The sequence below is a fragment of the Equus caballus genome, chromosome 10 (genome assembly GCF_041296265.1).
Source record: "Equus caballus isolate H_3958 breed thoroughbred chromosome 10, TB-T2T, whole genome shotgun sequence".
Lineage (NCBI taxonomy): Eukaryota > Metazoa > Chordata > Mammalia > Perissodactyla > Equidae > Equus > Equus caballus.
Window position 1 is genome coordinate 37,144,976 of NC_091693.1, and position 21,286 is coordinate 37,166,261.

General features: G+C 38.2%; 1 protein-coding gene across 6 annotated transcripts in view; it reads right to left on the minus strand.

Moving 5' to 3' along the window:
- COL12A1 (collagen type XII alpha 1 chain) overlaps nt 1–21,286 on the minus strand; it is a 108,525-nt gene that overhangs the window by 13,731 nt on the left and 73,508 nt on the right. For all 6 annotated transcript variants that reach the window (XM_070225142.1, XM_005596795.4, XM_001914742.6 and 3 more), the window contains 15 exons: nt 21,102–21,241; nt 18,994–19,117; nt 18,676–18,819; nt 17,325–17,489; nt 15,994–16,032; nt 15,755–15,893; nt 13,511–13,653; nt 13,118–13,227; nt 9,473–9,622; nt 7,707–7,784; nt 6,308–6,394; nt 4,803–4,856; nt 3,632–3,727; nt 2,384–2,437; nt 1,978–2,031 (listed from right to left, as the gene is read on the minus strand). In XM_070225142.1, the coding sequence (XP_070081243.1) occupies nt 1,978–2,031; nt 2,384–2,437; nt 3,632–3,727; nt 4,803–4,856; nt 6,308–6,394; nt 7,707–7,784; nt 9,473–9,622; nt 13,118–13,227; nt 13,511–13,653; nt 15,755–15,893; nt 15,994–16,032; nt 17,325–17,489; nt 18,676–18,819; nt 18,994–19,117; nt 21,102–21,241 (1,577 nt within the window). The remainder of the gene's footprint in view (nt 1–1,977; nt 2,032–2,383; nt 2,438–3,631; nt 3,728–4,802; nt 4,857–6,307; nt 6,395–7,706; nt 7,785–9,472; nt 9,623–13,117; nt 13,228–13,510; nt 13,654–15,754; nt 15,894–15,993; nt 16,033–17,324; nt 17,490–18,675; nt 18,820–18,993; nt 19,118–21,101; nt 21,242–21,286) is intronic.

Consider the following 21,286-nt stretch of genomic DNA (forward strand, 5'->3'; position numbering starts at 1 on the left):
CGGTATTTCCTTCTTTTTAAGGCTGAATAGTAGTCCATTGTGTATATAAATGTGATATATCACACATATACATATATACATACATATAGATATATGTGTGTATATATATGTATGTGATTTTCTTTATCCATTCATCCATCGATGGACACTTAGGTCTGATCAACCATTTTCTTTTAGGAGGAACATATATCTAAGTTGGAGTGAAGAGGACTTTATTCTGATATCAGAAGGGCTACCCATCTGCAGAGCTGTTTGCTATAGTTTTATTCACTCTCCATTTTCAAAGCTGCCACAGTTCTTGCTGTTTCCCCCATGAGGGAATGGCTGAGGAGCCCCATGGCTGTTTTCATAGATATACATGTATTAGATACCTGTACAGGTGTTTTATTGTTATCTTCTAACAGTCCCCAAAGGTGTGCCTCCTTGTGAAAATCATCTATGCTGAAGACAACCCAGGCATCTTCTTCCTTCGAACTCCATCTTGGTCACAAGTCCTCCTTCCTTTCCATGGTCCTTGGGCTTGCTCTCCCAAGCTTTCTTCTCTTTTCTTCCACCATGCGGTTCAAGTTTCCTTCTTTCTTTTTTTTTTTTAAGCTGAGATGCCTGTCCCTCAAGTCGATCTAACTTTCCAAAGTTGTTTATGTTCCACCAGCTGTGCACCCTACTTTCAGCATTAGTAAGAGGAAACTGGGTGGTAAGCAGGGTACAGGCTGTGAGGGAAAGAAGAGAATGATTCCTGAAAAGTCCCCTCACCCTCAACCTGGGAGACCTGGGTGGCCTCACCCTAAAGTTGGATTCACAGATTAGAATTTGAGAGTGGAAAAGCACAGTCCTTCCCACTCCCTCATTTTTCAGAGAAGCAGTAATGGTTGTGATGGCTGCCTGACCACCAGTTCAGAAAGAGGATATTGATGGTTGTGCACTGGTGACCCACCACATCTGCATGAAGCCCACATGGGCAGATGTGATGGGCCCAACAAGGTTTCAGGTGTAGCAGCAGCAAGCATGTCAGCCTATCATCACTATTACAGTATTTGGGGGTTTGTTTTCTGATTGAATAGACTGACTTGTCACCCTTGTAATCTACTATTGTCCCTTATTATGATATAAGAATTCAAAAAACTAAAGTGCCAGTCTCAAAAGAGTCAGAAGAACATATATATATATGTAAGATCCTGCTGGTAGTCATATATTTTAACTTAATTCATTAGTCAGAATACAGACTATTCTCGGACTGTTGTCGGAACCAGAAGATGCTGAAAAATCGTTAGTTCCTTGGTTCTGAGCAATTCTAAAATCGCTTATTAAAGCGTTCATGGTCTCCTATGAAACCAAATGTCTCTACAGTGTTAAATAGAGCATAAAGGCCACGTTCACTGTGCTGCTCATTGACTTGTCCTGGAAAATATTGGTTTTCCGCACTAATTTCATCGTAAGTCAATAGCAAACCTGAAAGTTGCCACAAGTGAGCAAAATCCCTACTAAGTACCAGTTGTCTCTCTCTTCCCCGTGGCCTAGAAGTAGTATTTGAGATTTAAAGGTGTAAGAAAGATGTCCTGACTTCACTGAAAGTGCCATGGAAATAAGACTACTCTCAGAGTTACATAAAAGCTGCCTCATAACAAAGATTTTAATTTTAGGATTTAAAACAATTTGCTAGGATTCTGGAATCTCTTTCTAATCAGGTTAAATTCTTTTTATGGACTTCTTTTTCTGAATATGATAAAAAGTAAGAAATGTTCCCCAAACTAAAATTTCAAGGACTTGCCTAAAGTCCCACCATTTTGTTTCATGGACCTGGAGATAGATCTGGTGTTGTATGACCCTGATCCACTGACAGTAGCTTTTCAGCCTTCTGTGAGGTATGTGAGTTCTGCATTTTCAGCCACACAAACTGAATTGTGGAGGGTTCCTCATTAATAAGCAACAATGTGATATCATTTCCAACATCTTTATATCCTGCCCAAGAAAACTTACTCTATCTCCTGGGGGTCCCATTGGACCAGGTGGGCCAGGTAATCCTGGGGTTCCCTACACAAAAGGAAACAAACAAATGAAACACAGTAATATACCTCCTGTGGGGGAAAGATGCTTGTTATTCTCCAAAATGTTTGGAGAAAACGAAAAGTTCAGGGGGCTCTGAAGAGAAACAGAAAACCAGAACAAAGCACAGTCTAGCCATACAGTAGATGCTCAGTCAACAGGCTGGTACCTGGACTGAACAGCACGTGCTTCAAAGGCTAAGACCAGGCATGAAATGCACATAACCAGCCAGGTTTCTGCTGTGCTGCTTAACCTTGGCTCATCTTCTGAGGCACTACAGAGGCGGCTTTTCAAATAGCACTTGACAAGTGAAGGAAAAGGCAAGTTCAAGAACACTTACAGATCGGCCTGGAAGTCCCGGCTCTCCAGCATCCCCTTTCACCCCTTGGCGACCCTAGAGCAAGAAGCAGGAAAACAGCTCTCAGGGGTCCTACAAAGACTATGTGCAAAGGGGAGACATGAGTCATTTCTGACATCTCCCCATCACTTCATAAATCCAATGTAAGCATATTTTTGAAGAGAGATGAATAAATCATTTTTGAATTGATGCTCACTTTTTAAACTACAAATGCTATGTTATAATTTCCACTAATAGTGTTATGGGATAATTTTATATAATTATGGGATAATATATCTACTTTAAAAGGACATGGTTTAACATGAGATTTTCATAGAAATAAAATACGAAGGAAAAAACTATTTTTTATTTAATATAGTTAATTTGGTGCTAATTTTAATAGAAAGATATTCAATGAAATGTTGTAACATAATTTTGGTCATTATAACTACATGCTGGAAGACACTTGTTACAAAGGCAAACAGAATTAAGCAAAACTGATATGTTTTATTTAGTAGTAATAGTAGGAAAAGGCAGAAGCCCCTGAAACTCCCTTTTCGACCAAGAAACTGAAGGAAATGTGCTCAACACTTCTGACCGAGAAAGTCCTGTTCCACCACAGTCGCATTTCCAGCTATAACTGATAGAGATTTCGTTTTTCTTCTAAATGCCAAAATAATGTATCTGTCCTCTATTACGGCATCTTAAAAGAGAGCTCTAAACTCTACCCAGTTATTGTATCTTATTCATGTACTGTGTTTATCTTAAGGTATAGAAAAAAGTTAGTAGTTAAATAAAATATGAGCCTTAAAAGGTAAAACACATTTTATAACTTCAAATTAGCATTTGGACCTAAGGTAAACTTTTTATTAAAATTTTTTTCAAGAAGTAATGACGTAGATAAATAATACAAGCTTGCCTGAAGTCATGAATATTAGAAAAGGACCCCAGGGCTGCCAAAAATTAGAAGCAGCTTCAAAGCTTTCAGGATGTTGAAGGCTTTATATATCACTTATAAAAAATTTTTTAAAGGTCAGATAAGTAGCAATAATTTTTTTCTACACAGTATGTTTTCTTACATACACTATTTACATATCTGAAGTTTTAGTCACAAGAAGCCATCTCAATGACTAACCTTGTTGAGTTCCCTGAGAAAACATTTGAGTTTGGCAAAATATAGTAAAAAATGTTCCAGTTAAACTCAATGTTAAGCCACCACGCTCACGTAATACAGAAAGCCTCTGTGCTTACTTGTTCTCCCGGAATAGACAGTCCGTTGGGTCCCTGGGGGCCTGGTGGACCCTGGGGGCCTGGAGGACCTGTATCTCCACGAGGGCCGGGGGGCCCCTAAAATGCACAAGACAAAAGCAACCACAAAGTCATGGAGCGCCCTTCTAGTGCTAGCATCCAGTCAGAAACTTGTCCCCATTACTCTAGGACTCCAACCATAAGATCTTTGCAAGCATTTTGGAAATCTATATGTCTACAAAAGTATTTATTAATGCAATTCCTTTCTTCTCATTCCATTCTTCCTTTACTACTCATTAAGAAAACAAGTGGAAAGTACAATAAATTCACAAGAGCACTTAAATTTCCAAAAGTCTTATTCGAAGTGGATTTTTAAAGGAAGCAAAATACATTGAATATAATATATTCATATATTTACATTCATAGACTCATATGAGATCAAAGCTCAAATTTCATCGGATTTGATTTATTTTAAGCTAGTACTGACTTCTCTTGGACTTGGGCTTATTTCTGGGACTAACATACATGTAACTCAGGAAAGGGAAGAACAGATATCCACTGAACAGATACTCTATGGTGGAGCTGCCTTGCAATGTGTCGAGGCGGAAAAGACAGACCCAGGTTAGCATCCCAGCCTCACCATTCCTAACTGGATTAGCTTATTATAAGTGATATTATGACAAAAATTACACATGATCTCCACAATATATTCCCCTAAGAAACTTGAGTTGTTTTACGGAAAACCAGTATGGAACTGGTAGAAGGGCCTGTGATCCCCAGTGAACACATATGTGGCCGCTCAGCTCTTTCTCTGAAAAAGAGCAGCAGAACTAGCCCCAACCTCTCCAGCTCTCTAGTGGGACTCTGCTCCCGGGGGTCTTCCAGTGATGGCCAGGACGCCCCCTCTGCTTTCCTAGGTTGCACAGAGCCCTTAGGTTCTTCTGCAGATTCCCCAGGTGCAATTCCTACAGCAGTGAGAACTCCCGAACCTTTCTTTCTCTGGCCAGTCTAATCCAACATTTTGACATCCAGAGACAAGACAAAGATAATCATGTTGCCTAAGGCACACTAAACTTGAGCTTGCTCAAGGTCACAAACCCCTTTAAGTGTAAATTTGAAAAAGCAGACTTCAATATACAGATGAAAATTTAAATGCACTCTAAAATATACTTACAACTGCCCCACTGATACCTCTTTCACCTCTGGGACCTTTAGCACCGGGTCCTCCCTAAAATATACAGTAAGAGTACATTTTAGGGTGAACATAAGGAAAGCAGGACGAAGCTGACATAGGAAAATCGCTTCAAGAAGCAGTGCACTCCCCAGACAACAAACACTTCTACAGTTACTTACAAAGTATTCAAGCAAATATTTCATCTCATACAAATATGCAGGGAAAGAGAATTTCAAAACTTTGTATATTCTAAGTGTCTCATTTTTTACATTCTGAACTTTTCTTAATTGTTAGCAAATTTTGAGGTTCATTTGAAAATTTGAGATTTACTGGAAAAAGCAATCATGACTTAAATACAGTAAGGGGAAAAATCTGTTTTGGAATTACATGAATGCCTTCTTTAGGGAAAATAATATGCAGAAAGACAAGTATCTTGAATCTCTCAGAGTCTCGGAACATGTGGTTTAGTAACAGGAATTCAGAGACCACTGAAAGAGAGGGATAAATATGCTCGTGACATCCACTAATGTTATCTTACAGTTAGAGGAAAAATCCCTACTTCTCAAAAACATCCAAGTCACATCCAAGACATAATTTTATAATTACAAATATAGATCAGGTATGTCATTGGTAATAAAAATAAATTGATGGTAATTCCAGTGACATTTTGATTCTGTATATGAAAAGCTGGTTTGTAATTAACCTAAAATCAATTTACATTATTTGCTATGACTCAACTATAGTAAAATTTTGTGTTCTGATTATCTCTGAGCTGTTCCTGTGTTAATTAGCCATTTTCTTAAAAGAAGCCAATAGGGTTTAGAGGTGTTGATGCCACCGCACAAAACCAGTCCAGGCAGATGTTGGATTGGCCAAATCAAGGGGCTCCACATTGATTAACGAGATGGATCTCTGGCAGCCTTCAGGCTTTTGTCTTGCACTTTCTTGGCTCCCCTCCCCCCATGAATAGACCTGGTCATAGTCTTCTCATTCAAGTTATTCCAAACCTCAGTACTTTCACCCAGAGTTTATGACATCATCACATATGTAAATTATCCTCTTTATATGTTATTCTCATGATCTATCTGCCGCCTAAGGTACACATGTCCTCAGTTCTAAACAAGCTGTTCTTGGGTCAGCCTCTCAACTCTGGCTCCATAACATACATGCGAGGAGCTTTCAGGAGATGGAAGGAATTTTCAACATCATGCGATTACAGATGGAAATGCAGATTCACACCTTTAAGAGAAAAGCTCTTGAATACTAGCCGATTTCATTCTTGCCAGCATGGCTGGAAAAATGTGTTTAAATGTGTTCAAATTTTCTTCTCAATTTACTCCATTCCAGATCTCAAAACACACTACAAACATGGCCTCCAACTTAGCTTGCTCTGTCCTAGAAAACATGGACGGCTGGAAGCATTTTAGGCACCACACACTGGCAAGAGGATGATCACTCCAAAGGTTTAACAGGAAAACCTGGAAGGACTGTTTCCGTTTCCTTACCGCAGGGCCCGGCGGGCCTGGAGGTCCAACACTGTCCTGCGTGCACGTGCAGGCATTTGGAAGAGCAGGGCATTTCGCCTCATCTCTCTGAAATTTGGAAAAGAGCGTTTACCTATGAATTGAGGGTAAAAATAACTTCTCATCCACCACCCCCACTTACGCATCTGGGAAACGAGGAAATCTTTTTCTCAACTTGAAGAAATGAGTTTTAGTTATCGTTACAAATAATCTTCTGCTGAGCCTTGCTGTGCTCCCTTACGTCTTCATGTTTTACTTTAACAAACCTCACAAGAAAGAAATGCTTACAAAACCACCACCAGGACCGCTGGTAATTTAATCCAATTTTCTCTAATCTGGAGTTAGAGAAATGCTAGGGATCTCAGATAATCGATGCCCATTTCATTCAGAATAAAATTTGAAATCCTTCCCATGGCCTACAACGCCTTAGCTATTCTGCAAACCAGTGCACACAACTGTGCCACCACACGGCCTGCTCCTCTCCCCTCTCACTCCAGCCCCGCTGATCTTAATGGTTCTCGGGTGTTTAGGGCACACTGTGGCCTTAAGGCCTTTGCACTTACAGCTCCCTCTGGCTGGAATGCTCCTTCCCCATTATCCACACTGTTGCTCCCTCACTTCATTCAGGTCTCTGCTGAAATCTCGCCTTATCACTGGGGTCTGATGGTACTCACCTGGCTAACATCCCCTGATTTGTTTTCCATCCTAGGACTTTTCACTCTATAACGTAGTATATATCTACATCTTAATTCTTTCTCTTCCCCTGCCTTTCACTGGAATATTCACTTTTCACTGCTGTGACTCCAGCACATAGAATAGTGCCTGGCTTATAAAAGGTGCTCAGCAAATATTTGCTGAATAAATAATGCACACTCAAGCTGTGGACGGATGCAGTTCATTGCTTGCTAAAAGCTTCAAACCCATCATCAGTATTCAACTTTCTAACTATTACCACTTACACAGATACTTGGAGGAAACCCATCATCTCAAAAACAAATATGGTTATCTCTACAATAAACCGGAGATATCCACAGAGGTGATGGCTTATTCTGTAAAATGCTGATATTTTACAAGCAATAGGAAGGCTTTGCAATAAGTGGGTTTATCAAACATGCTGACTCAGCAGGACTTTTCTTACTAATCACCCTGACTGTCAGGGAGAATGTCCAGATATGGTCTTGTGCATTCCTGGCTTTCCAGAGAAGGGTCACTGGCCTGAGCTGTGGCAGCTGATGAGCATGCACATAATGTGGGTCCCCTGGCTCGATCCTGGAGATGCAGTCGCTGAGTGCTACTTCCTCTCCCAGACCAGCCACATCCGCATGCCTGATTCCTGGGGGACTCATAAAACCACAACAGGATACCATCCCACTTTACTTACCCTAGAGGGAATATCACAGCATCTGTCTCTACTGGTCCACACTGGGCTGCAGACGATATCAAAATTCTGGATTTGGAACTGCAAACAACCAACAGCAACATCAGCTAAAGATGCAGGAAAAGCATTTTATGTTACTGTTTCCACGTTTTAACCCTTGCCAACTTCTGACATAGACTCTCTCCAGGGTGCAAGCCCTTGGGAGCAACACAATCCTTACTTCCTCAGGAAAAAACATAAAAACCTACACCTAAGAGAAAGAGATAGCAAATCAGAATGCACCTGTGAAATTCCCACTGCTGACTCACTTCCTTAGCTAAAAGGAAATATTTGATTCCGTTTTGTTTTTTTGAGAACATTAATTTATTTAAGAATTAAGATTATGTTTAAGGATTTGAAAACTGCACATGTAAGCCAACTTTTAAGAGTCTACCTTCATAGAAAAATAACATTAAAAAAATTCCTCACTTATTCTAAAATTGATGTTCTTCTGCTCCTAAATTCTTACCTAGAGTGACTAATAACTTTTAATGACTACCCTCAGCTTAATGATTTCAATATAGTATATACTTTGTATCTTTCTACACTTTAAAAGTAAAGTTTTTTTGATAAAAATGAAAAGATTATTTAGACATAGCCATTCTTTTATAAACCTGATATAATTATTCTATTTAAATATCAATCCAATATTCAATTAAAAGTCTGGATTTTAATCACAATTATATTAAATTTGCACTAATTGTCTCTATACTGTGTAATAAAAACTTCACTTTTGAATCTAGGAGAAGAAAATCCTATCCACTTAGAAAGCTAAATGAAATAACTGCAATTTTAATTAATTAATTTATTTATTTGGTGAGGAAGATTAGCCTTGAGCTAACATCTGTTGCCAACCTTCCTCTGTTTTCTTGAGGAAGATTGTTGCTGAGCTAACATCTGTGCCTATCCTCCTCTATTTTGTGTGTGGGATGCCACCACAGCATGGCTTGATGAGCGGTGTGTAGGTCGCAGCCCAAGATTCCAACTCGTGAAACCCAGGCTGCAGAAGCGGAGCGCACAAACTTAACCACAGTGCCAACGGGCCAGCCCAATAAATGCAATTAAAAACAATAATAGAAGCCAAAGTTGTTAGCCCTTCTCTTAGAACAATATTATTATTAATTGACATTTAATGCGAACTTAATTAGCCTGGTACAGTGAAAACCTTAGATTTAAAATTTGATTACTAGATAGCATTGTAAATAGAGTTGGCATGCTCCTGCCTCAAACTGGAGTCAGTGAAAGTTGTGAATAATGCAGTCCGCTGGCTGCCCCACTACAGGGATCTTCCTTCTGAGACAGACAGATGAGGACCCCTCCATAAGACAGCACGGTTCCAGTGACAGTCACAGCCAGGACCACAATGCTAATGTCCTGATCGCACAAATCTGTATTAACAATTACTATCTTTGAAGAACAAAAATGAATCATTTTAGATTTCATTGATTATCCTAGCAACTCGTTGTGTTGCACTCTCCAATTGGACCCTATTTCAAGATGACTACATGATGTTCTCTGGTGCCCTGACTTCTTATTTTGTTTCTAGCAGTAAAGCATAATATTAGGTTCTATCGGTACCACAGTTTCTCAATGTAATTTTTCCAATGTTTTGGTCTGAATAAGAAATTTGACAATTTAAAACTCACTGAGGAAGAAAACCTCACTGATTACTTTAAAAATGCCATTTCAGTCTTAACACAAGGTAAGAAAAATGAAAGCACGTTACTTACTGTGGCTGATTTCCTCTCCCCTTTAAGTAGTTTTCCAAGAATTTCATAACCATCAGTTGTGATATTTCCAGCTTCTTTGATGTCTTTTTCTATAATTTCATAGCAGTCGATGTAAATCTTAACACTGTTTGAAGTCACTACAATATGAACCTAAAAAGATCATTTGTTTCCATTATAAAATTGCTACCCCCCAAAATTGTCTGACTTCTGCATATTTCAGATCACAGATTAAAAGATGTGTTATTCAAGCTATTCTCATCCCAAATCAAGAGTCTTGTACTAAAAATCCAACAACCATGTTGCAATGTCAATGTCATTTATAAACCACATCAAATTAAGTGAGCCACTTAACTTCTCTGGGTCTCAGTTTCCTTCCTCCACACACATATGCATAATTTTTTATTTTCCCACATGTACTCTTACTGAGATGACCAGAGATAATGTAGTAGATGAGATGACTCTGTAAACTATAAAGAACTATTCAAATACAAGTTACTAAATCATCAATATATTATTATACTCGGTACAAAGGAATCTCAAACGTCTTCCACTGGTTTTGCTAAATTCAATTTTTAATTTGTTATTCTCTAAGCTCGGTCAAAAAGAGCTTGCACACCATATAGATACCTAACACAGTAAAGAACTAGCACGTGTCTTCCATGGACATTCAGCTGTGGAAATCAATAGACTCAAGATTCAATTTCCCTATAAGGAAAGAATCTATGGTGATTTATTTTTTGTCTGATATTGAGGACATTCGGAATTTTTAGAAGTCTTTTAGTACAGATAATTAATATAACATTTGTACTTCAATAATGTAAAGAATGGCTGTGGGTAATCTCTGAGTGTCTAGTTATGCTCATAGCTCCCCTTATCACAACACAGATCCTCAAGTAAGCACTTAAAGATTGCTTTGAAAAGTCTGGCTCCAAGTTAAAAGCAACAGAAATTCCCTTAAATGCTTTGAGTCAATAAGTATAAGGACAATCTCTAGAGATGTTTTTAAATAGTAAATATTTTTCCCACATAGAATCACCACCAAGACACTGATTTAGCATCTCTATGAGTGGTAAGTATGAATTACATATTGCTTTTATATACAAGTTATGTATAGCTTATCAAAGAGAAACTTTAAACGCCCCAGGGCCATCTTCTAATACTGAATTCAAGAAGAACATCATGCAAGCCTTCTCAAAATATTTATTAACTAACAAGAACTAAAACTTCTTTGTTGGCTCTTGTATGAACAATTTCAGAGGCAAACATTCGCAAAGTATTTGAAAAGTAGTATCCAGAAAAATTATTTCAAAGTCAAAACTTTTAATTTGTAGCAAAACTATTCCAAATACACCTGTCATTCAATGTTAACACATGCTAAAAATATATTTTGCTACAATCTCTTCAGTGTGTTTTATTGCATTTTAAACTCATGCACAATTACATTTCTGAGTGGGCTCTTCATCTGTAGACCATTGTCTCAAGTAGTAAGGGACTATTTCCCAACTGTGAAATATTGTTGGTCACAGACTAGTAGAAAGAAATAGGAATATTCTTGTCAACTCATCTACCTTCCCAAGCTCTGCCATTCCCTAAAACTTTATTTTTCATCTATTCCACTTTTTCCTCTTATTACAAATTTCTCACTTGGATCTACATCATCTATTACAATCAAATGAAGACACTAAAAGCTTTTCAAGGGAATCCTCAAGAAGAGATAGTTGTCTGTCATGCCCTACTTAAGGTCTTTTAGCTTAACTCCTCTCTCCCAGGAGCCCCTGCATGTCATTTTCACTCATTTCCTGCTATCAGAGTACCACTCATTCTCATCCGCGGGACTGCAGAACTTCAGCTCCCGAATCAGACGGATGAAGAAAGTACAGCGTTTGAATCCTTGGTCAGTGAAGAATGTAAACAGCCAAGAGTGATTGAACTTGGAACTTGAATTGATGAGATAAATGAGAGTAGCTTAAAAGAATGAGGTGGGGGAATGGAGGAGGAAAAAGAGCATAGTGAAAAGCAGAGGAGAAATTAAAAGAAGAAATTTGAAAAAAAAAAATAGGTAGAGAATTTGAGGAGAGAAGAGAGCTTGTGAGATGGAGAAAGAAGAGGCATTATTTAAAACCTAAGAATCTCTCTCTATAAAGGCAAATAAAGAAGGGAATGTAAAAAAAAATTAACTTGATTTGCAATAATTAGTAACTGTCCCTATAGACCTCTGCAAAATATTGCCTTTTTTTGCTCAAGTAAAATGAAGCTTTTGATGAAAGTTGGAAATTAAAAAATAATAGTTCCTAAATGCTTGTCAATTGGTTAACAGAAGACTAATTTCTAATATCTTCAGTGGGTATGGAAGGAAAAATAAAATAGTCCTTTTTAGCAAGGTACTCAAGTATAAGTTTAATAAGTGTATCAATGAGCCAAAAAAGATCATAAGAACTTTGCCAGATTCAACATCTATTATCAGATAAGAAGCGGTTGAAGCTAATAACATTTGTCAAACTGGAATTCGCTTTCACAATGAGGCATTTACTTTACTGAACTTCACGTGAAGAGCTCTACGCTGTTAAGGAGAGAAGCCATTACAGATCTTTGCTTTTCCTTCCTCACTAATGTGCACGCTGAAGCCTCTGAGGGACACGAGGACAGTCCCTTGCCATCCTTACCAAGAATTTGATCCATGAATAAGAAAAGCATTCTGGAAAAACATTCAGGAATAGAATCAGCAAGAAACCCAGCTAAATCTACTTAAGTACAGGAAAGTTCTTCAATTTTCACTTGAGAATCAGATTAAACTGGAAATATTTGTCTTCTGTGTATGGGAACTAACTTTGAGTGCCACACTGGAGAAACTGCAGACCACTTGTGCAAGAAGTGGTGTTCCTTCAGTTAACTTAATCCAACAGATGAAGAAATACCATTAAAAATCTGTTTCTAACCTAGATTGTTCTTTTCATTTCTAATGCTCCCAACTTCAGTACTCTTATTCGTCAATTAATCATCCTTGAGAAACCTGAGAGAAAGTCTCTATTACCCTTGAATGTTGACATACAGAAAATTCGAGACCAACAAGAATAGACAGCCCCCTAAGAGCGCATCTTAGAACTTTTAATAAGATTTTTTAGAAAATTCATGAGTGTGTTCATGTAAAAGTTAATCTCATAGCATTTATCTTAATTATTTTGGTAAATAATGATAACTTTTGGCCTGGTATGTTTTCAATAAATGAGCAAGCAGAAGCAGCTTACTGTACTCTATAAAAGAACAATTTTATCAATTAAAATACAACACACAAAAATTAAGCTTTTGAAACAAAACGATATAAAGGTTCACAATAAAATGGTAGGTAGAAAAAACAGGCATACAATATTGTATATACTACATGACTCAAATTTTAAAAAGATATTACCATTGAAAATGTATCAAAATGTCAATCGTAATTATCTCTTGATTAGTAGAATTATTGTTTTATTTTAAATTTTCTTCTTTGAATTAACCAAATTCTCTAGAATAAGATTTTGTTTTTAAGAGACATAGCTATGTTTCTATCAATTTAGCATGCCTTTTTAATAAATAACAAAATTAATTAGTTTAAATTTTTGGCATATTCTTTTTTATATAGATAACCAGATAATCTTATGTTTTTACCTTATGAAAACTTCCATAAAATAATGTCTTCACTTCATCTGTATCAAATGTAACAGTTTGCACCTCACCTCTTGTATCCTTGTTAAAGAATGATAATGTCTTGCTAGAAGCTGTAATCAACACATAATTGTTATCAAATCACATGCCTCATATACTTTATATTGAAAGTGTTAACAAATCTTGTTGGAAAGACTTCTAAAAAATTCGATAATTTCAGTTGAGATAAAGGGTAATTAGATTATTTACTGATATATTTTAAAAACTTTAAACATAAAAGCATATATAAAGTAAATATATATATTCAGAAGGTTCTTAAAGGGAAAAGAGAAAGAAAGAGAAAACATCATCGAAAATATGTATGCATGTGCCTTAAAATAAGAAAAGAATCCTTACGGTCTGCAATCACTCCAACTTGTGGCTTGTAGTCTCTGTCTGTGATTTGCCAAATTGCAAAAGGGTCACTGGGGGTTTCTGGGAGAAGTCTGAACAATAATATAATTGTGTACGAAGGAGGGAGTCCATTTGGGTGTACTTCTCTGTTGGAGAAAACAAAATTAATTAACTAATTAATTAATTCAGGAGGACTTCTCATCAGAAATAGAGAATATTTTAAATCTTTGGACCAGAATCTCATTATGGGTAGTATTAGAAGCCATGTATAATAATCTGACTACCTAGTAGAAGGGGAAACACTTAGGGAAGACATCAAAAGAATAAACACTAAAGATGCATTACCTAAGTGGTAATAGATTATTTATAATCTGATAAAGTCACAAAAAGTCTGGAAAATTGCCAAATGGTCTTTATCTTATTGTTAATAACTAATTTTTTCTAGACACGTAGATGATTATAAAATTATATAATAATTTTAGAGTGATAAACATTATATCTATGGATGTAATTTAAAGAGAATGAATCTTACTAAATATACTTAATTTCTAATGTCAGGAGTATAAAATCATAAGGAAGATGGCTTAAGGTTTCAATTTCTCCCTCCCTATCTCTAATAGTTTAGAATTCTAAATTCCTTCCTTGAAATCAAATAAATCAAATAATATCCAGAAGCTCACATGTTCCCCAAAATAAAAACAGTCAGACATGTTAAGGCCATATACATGTGTGATGATAAAGAGATGTGATTAAATTAAAAGGAAATGTTTCTTGGTTCTAAGGCTGTTACACAAAAAATTGTGGTCCTATGTGTCCTTCCAGAGTTGAGTCTATCATTATTCTGGGGGATACTTTGAAGCAGAATTGATGGGTTTCTGTCTGAGACCATTTAATAACACTTCTTCCCTGAAGGTAGGAAAAAGGCCTTGATAATCAACTCTTGGACAGAAAAGAAGCTACTCCTCTACAAATTTTGACAGAGGGCACAGAATGTCTCTTGAGGTTTCGTGTTCTAATACCAAACTACTAGTACTTCTGGAGTAAGATGCAGCCCTGCTTCTTCAAACCGGTGCCCTGGACCGGCCGCCACAATGCCTTTGGTAAGTTCAAGAACCTACTGTCTTCATAATATTCTATGTTAAAAACAATCCCTTCTCATTATAACTCATCTCCACCTAGATCATTTTTCTTCTTCTTCCTTAACTAGTGCTTATGAAAAAATAATTTAATTGCATTTACGCTTCTTTCAGCCACAAGTTCTGACTCTTGAGAGAACAGTGGGCTCTCGTAAGTTAAAATGTAGGAATCGTACCTTGAGGTGACTGAGTTAAACACTGGGTATTAAGGTTCACTGAAAAACCTAAAATTGCGCACCGATGTGGTGAGCCACCAAAGAACGAGAACATACAGTGTGGTCAGACTACAACAATCCAATCTGTTCTGCCTTAAAAGAAATTAGTTTTGGTTTGAGTCTGAATTTTCCATCAGCTTTCCCAGAGCATTTGAAACTTCAGACATCATTTTCCGACCCTGTCCTAAATTTCTGAAAGCTTTATTTCTCCTTGTTCTTTTCCCTCCATAAGTTGCCAAACACATAATTTTCAACATTAAAATGTTTTCCTTTTAATGAATAAGAAACACATATCTTGGTTATCATACCCAGGTGCAAACTTTCATGAAGTGAAACGACAACATCTAGAGCTACCCAACAGACGGCCGAGCGCGGGCCAATAAAAACAAGCAGCTCCCTGTCTGATCACGGACAAGCAGAACTGCCCCGTCCTTCATCTCCTGGAGGACTGAAGCACTAAGAAGAGCGCCTGCTCTCCTTCTGCACTCATTCCACCCAGTCCCCTTGCACCACAGGGGAAAATGTTCAAAATAATCCTTTGCCTTCCTGTTTCTACAGCCTCCCTCAGAAGAAGCGTAACTACAATCCTAGCTTTAAGTTCAAAAGGACCAGCAATCACAACACTGCAGAACCAGGACGAGATTCTTGGGTCTGAGAACAGGAAGCCTTGACCCCTAGTTCCTGTGTGAGCTGATGGAAGACACTTAACCCAACTGCATTTAAGGAAACTAAACTGGGTCATCCATAAGGAACCTTCTAACAATTCTCAAGTCCCTAGATTCTTGACTAAAAAGTCAGAAAAGAGGTCCTGACTAAGAAGTCAGCAAAGATTCCAAGAACCTCAAAAAAATGTCTGGCCCATTATAAGGAAAAGAACCTGCTGCTGTCACACTTACGCCGTAGGCTGATTCACAAAGGCGTTCTTCTGAAGTCTGTAAGCTGAGTAGCTGGGGAAAGACCCTGACTCCAAAGAGACTCCTTGTACAGAAGCAAAGCTCTTCTCTGTCAGGTTGTACGCCTCAAGCATCTTAAAACCTTTACATCAGAAAAGAAAGGAAAATATTGAAATGGGGTCATTTTAATTATTTTATGCTTAAATCCTGAAATAAATTAGCCCAAGGGTATAAATGCTTACCTGGTGAGGTGTAGCCGTCCAAGTAAATGAGCGGACAACCTGCAATGCACAGTGAGCTTTCAGTACGACCCACCAACACAGAGAGCAGTATGCACACACATCAAGGAATGAGACTGGTCATTCGTTCATCAAAAATAACATCAATCTAAACTTTCATACATTATTCCTTGTAGACTTCCTATGAATAGGGGAAATTTTACCACTCACCAGAGTAACCAATGTTTTCTGAACACTCTCTACTCCGACTGCAATTTTACAATGTTCTTAAGAATAGTAAAATAGAATGAAAGGGGGAAATTTTCAGATAGTTTCCAGTAAAGTACAGGAATTTTCTCGCAGGGAATTTTAGATTCAAGCCAAGGCAGGAGCAGTTTGTCCCGATCAATGCCTCTTCCCTGCAAAGCCCCTGAGCCTCCAGCTGCTACCGAGCGGCCCAGCACCTGAGGAGCGCGCAGCAGCCTTCGCCCTGGGCCCCCAGAGCTGAGACACCAGAGGGCGGCCTTCAGGACCACCTGGAGGGGACGGGAGACAACTGCAGCTCCCTACCCACTTTCACCAGTGCGGCTCCGATCTGAGCTTCAGCATAAGTTCTCATAGTAAACCACTGACATTTATTTACTATTCCTACGTCTAACCAGATTCTGAGTTTTGAATACTATGTTTAACAGAGGGAAATATAAGACTTGGAAAGTAGAGCCCTGCATAGGATCAGGGGTCTAGACTAGCCACATAACTGTCTGCATAATCTAATACCCCAAGAATGGGTGCTCCTGGATGGGGAAGAGGATAAGTTGACTTAAATAATCAATCTTTGGTCTTTCACTGTATTTTGAAAGCCAAACTTGAGGTCTTGTTATAACAAGAAAAATGTACACCCCAAACAAACAAATAAGAACCAAGTGAATTGCTATGGAGCACACAGCACAAGTCAGTTTTTTCGTTGCTCCCTTGAAGCACAGTTGTTGATGGAACAAATACCAATTGATTACTAATAGGGAAACCTGCATCTCACAGAATCGCTTCTATTAATGCATTTCAAAGCTGAAGATTAATTTACTCAAATGTCATAGCATTGGGATGGTGGGAATAGGATATATTAAAACACTTTATTTCCATACAAGGAATATTACATCTTCAAGGCTAAAAATGGACCTCTGACAAGCACACATTTAGCATGATCTCAATAGGAACGATGATTCATCAGGTTCTCAAGTGACTGCCCAGGATCTATTTATGCACAGACCTGACCCCATATAGGACAGGGAATTATCCACTAAGTAGTTATTTTTCAAAACAAGTGAGATTATAGATCCACTTGGACCATGACTTACTTGAAGTGGCAGTTTCACAGACAAAGGTAATGAGATTGTCCTCAATCTTCTCAAAAGACTCAAAGTCATCCACAATGAACACATGCCTTTCACTTGGTTTGCTGGCAATGTTGGCAAGCTCATTGTAGTCAACGTCAGCCACACCAACTACAAAGACACTGAACCCTGCAGAGCAGTGTTTACAGCGTGAGTTACATATCGCTTTTTCCATCCTTTGTTGTTTAAACTATTCAAAATAAAATGTTATCAGAAATGATGCTGTATTTTCTCAGTGTATGCAGCAAATCCTTCTAATTGATATAAACTCTCTTTAATGAATACGTACTTTTTCCAGGTCTTCCTATTTTCTGGTTTGTAAAGCTCAATTAATTAGGTTTCTTAAAATAAAATCCTAACAATTAAAAGATGAACATTTTAATAGCAGAAAGACCCAATGAGGTGCACATCTCCTTCCACAGACCTGCAGTCCTAATATACCCATGACTTCTGCAGCTCTCTTAGGCACCATTAACTTTTCAAGCTTAGGTGACTCAGAAACCAAGAATGGGCTCATTATAAAATATGAGTTCTTGAAACTGATTTTCTTAGCAAATTCTGGCTCAAAGGCAACACTTTGGCTACTTTCAAAATGGTATCTACAACTCCTTCCCACTAGCAATAAACTGTCATTTATATAGGCTAACAAATAAACAAAGTCTTCACTCCAAAAGCTTAATTTGAAAGCAGAAAAAACAGACGATATAAGGAATTAGATATAAGTAAGGTAGCTTGAGGAAGCATTCATAATCCCAAAATTAAATCAACTAAGAGCCCAAAATATGCAGAAATCTGCTCAAAGTACATAATGTACAAAGTACAACAATTTATTAAAAGATCAGTGCAAAGAACAGCCTCTACTGAAAAAAGACAGCACGCCTTAGCATTAATCATGACTCATAATTTTAGCCAAAGAATCATCTTCAAGGATGTGCTAAAGGTAAAGGCTTCCCTGTGTTTCTCCTTGGATACAACCAGCATCAAGATCCACTTCTGCTGCGGCAGGAAGCCTGCTCTAGGATCCTCCCAGTATTGCATTCTGTCGCCTGCCAGCCACTATGGGGAAGTTAGGTTTGCTCTTTGACAGATCCTGAGTCACATCTTATACAAAGAATACACCATATCATTTTTGAGCAATTCCAAACCATTCCATAATTAAATATAAACTAACATTATAAGCTATGGAGTACAGAGTAAAGCAGGAACAATAAAGTAAAATCGGCAATTTTGGCTTTTTGCAATGATTCTTGAACATTTAAAACTGTTAAAACAAGGGGGTGCAATCCCCAGGCATCAGCTTCATGCCTCTGCTTACCTGACTGCTGGATGACCAAAGCCGCCTTCTTGACTTCATCCTGTGACCGACCATCCGTGACCACAACCAGCACTTTGGGGACATTCTTTCTCATGCCGCTCTCCCAGGTCAAGACCTTCTCCTTGATAAATGTGAGAGCCTTGCCTATAGAGTGTGACATGGGACATTTTAGTGTCACCTCAGTGAAAACTATCGAAATGCCATTTGTCAACCCCAACTGATAAGACCCTGAATATCAGAGTGAGATGGTCCACTCACGCTCCGCCACTCCAAATGCCTCGGAGAGTGAATGTCTCCCTGTGCTCTGATTAACTGTACCTGTTCTTGTGTTTCCTCCTCTGTACCTAATATTCTGGAGGGCCCCAAGGGCAAGGGCCTTGTCGTTGTACGTGTTCAGCTTGAACTCAGACTTGACTTCATCACTGTACTGCACAAATGAGACCTGAAAGGGAATGTGGTTTGGTGGTGAGGGTAAGGCATCTCTTTTTATATTTCAGTTTTTCAGTGATTCCTCTAGCTGCAGAATGGGAAAAAGAAGTGTCTCAGATCCTGTAGAACTGTATAAGCTCTTTATAGAGAATACTATAACACTGACTACTGTTTCTCATTAAATTCTCTAGATTCTAATCTTCAATGAAATTGCCAATAATTGATGTTAATAATGTAAGTGCGCTGTATTCATATGATTCCTTTCTCTAGGATGTAGGAAGGGATAGGTGAAGTTGGAGAGCAGTGAGACCCCAGGATAAGATATGAGAACACACCATTTTGAACACAAATATTGGCTAAGCAATTGGTTCTCAGCCAATTACTCCTTCTCGCTGACTACATCCATTCTTCATAGTAATATAAAAATGTCACATTGTGATAATACTCAGCACTCATCACAAACTCGGTGGCAGTTTTATTTAGTGTAAAGGTTAACAGGCCTTGTAGTCAGGATTCACTGGGCTCAAATCCCGGCTCTCCCAGGTCACAGCCGTGTGACGCTGGGCAACTGCCCCACGTCCCCCAGCTCCGACTTCCTTATCAGTAAAAGGGAGACAATTACACTTACTTTCTAGGGTTATTTTAAGGATTAGTAATCACCTATACAAAGCAACTAGCACACAGAAGAAGTTCATAAAATACTGTAGCTATTTTTTAAGATTTTTTGTTAGAAATTTTAATTTTTAAAAGGATAAAAAAATGGCTTAGTTGTTGACACATTAAACTAAGAATATAATTAGCCTGATTTTTTACTCTTCTTGGGTTAGAACAACATCCACAGGATTGCTTGGGATTTGAAATTTAGTATATTCCATAAAGTACTATTCCACAGAAGAAGACATGATTTGTTTACGAAGTTATTTGTGGTTGATGTCAAAATCTCTTGTTTACGTAATGTCTCTAAGATGCCACAATGAAGAAGCACAAAATGGAAAAATAAAGAGGAAAAACTCACCAAGAGGAATGGGGAAGGAAAGAAGAGACTTTGAAAAAATAATAATGCAATACAGTCTCTTGCCTTAGGAGTCAATGATTTAGAGAGAAGAGAGTTGTACAAATCATCACAATAAAAAGTGATACTTGCTGTAACAGCAACATAGACCCAGAGTCAGGTACGCCTAAAGCTATCAGGGAAGCCTCCCCAGAAAGGGTAGAATTTGAAGTGGGTCTTCAAGGCTGCAGAACACAAGAAGCAGTTAACAATGGCTTTAGTCAGATTCCCGGAGGGGTCTGGGGAGACACTCAGAAATAGCCCAGAGCCATTGGACCACTGCCTTCAGTCCAGCAGTATGCTGGGAGTTGCGGAGGAGAGACCCAGCTTCTCTGGCAGGTTAGAGCTAAGAAATTAATTACTCTTTGAGTCCTCTCACGGAAGGATAAACTTCTATAAGTTCCTACTCTAGTGAAATGAAAAGTTTGGCATGACTGCACAGCAAGATTCTTGGTAGTTTTCATTTTAAGAAAACAAATGAAATCCCTCTGAGTCAATAACGGCCATTCTTCTGGTGAAGGTAATATCTGCAATGTCACGACAGAGGGAGTAGCTGGGTCCCACACACCCACTCCAGTCACTATTCATTTCTGAAGCCTCTGACTTAACGGGCACTGACAATCACAACACATTTATTTTTCAGAACATTAGATGACCTTTTATGGAAATGTATCATTGTTGGACGTTTTAAGCAGGAAGTTAGAATCAGAACCTCCTAAACTCTTCAGCAGAAGTAGCATCTAGCCAAGAGAATACCTACAGGAATATTTATTTTTCTATTTATCACTTACACCAACTCCTTTCCAAAAATACATGTGTAGAGAAAATAGCAAATAACAAAAGTCAAAACATAGTCTATAGTGAAAAGTCTTTCTACTAAAAAAGAGAAGTCAAAGGAAATAGCAAGACATCAGAAATGAACAGCCACCTGTGAAACGACACCCACCTGAATTCCTGCAGGACTGATTTCATCAAATGCTCCCACGGTATTGAAGATGAATTTGACAACTTTGTTAAAATTATCATCCCCGATACTCCAGGAGGCATCAGTCAAAAATACAATATCTGCCTTGGCCCCTTTGCATACTAGGGAGAAAAAAAAAAACAGAGGAAGCCCCAAATCTCATAAGT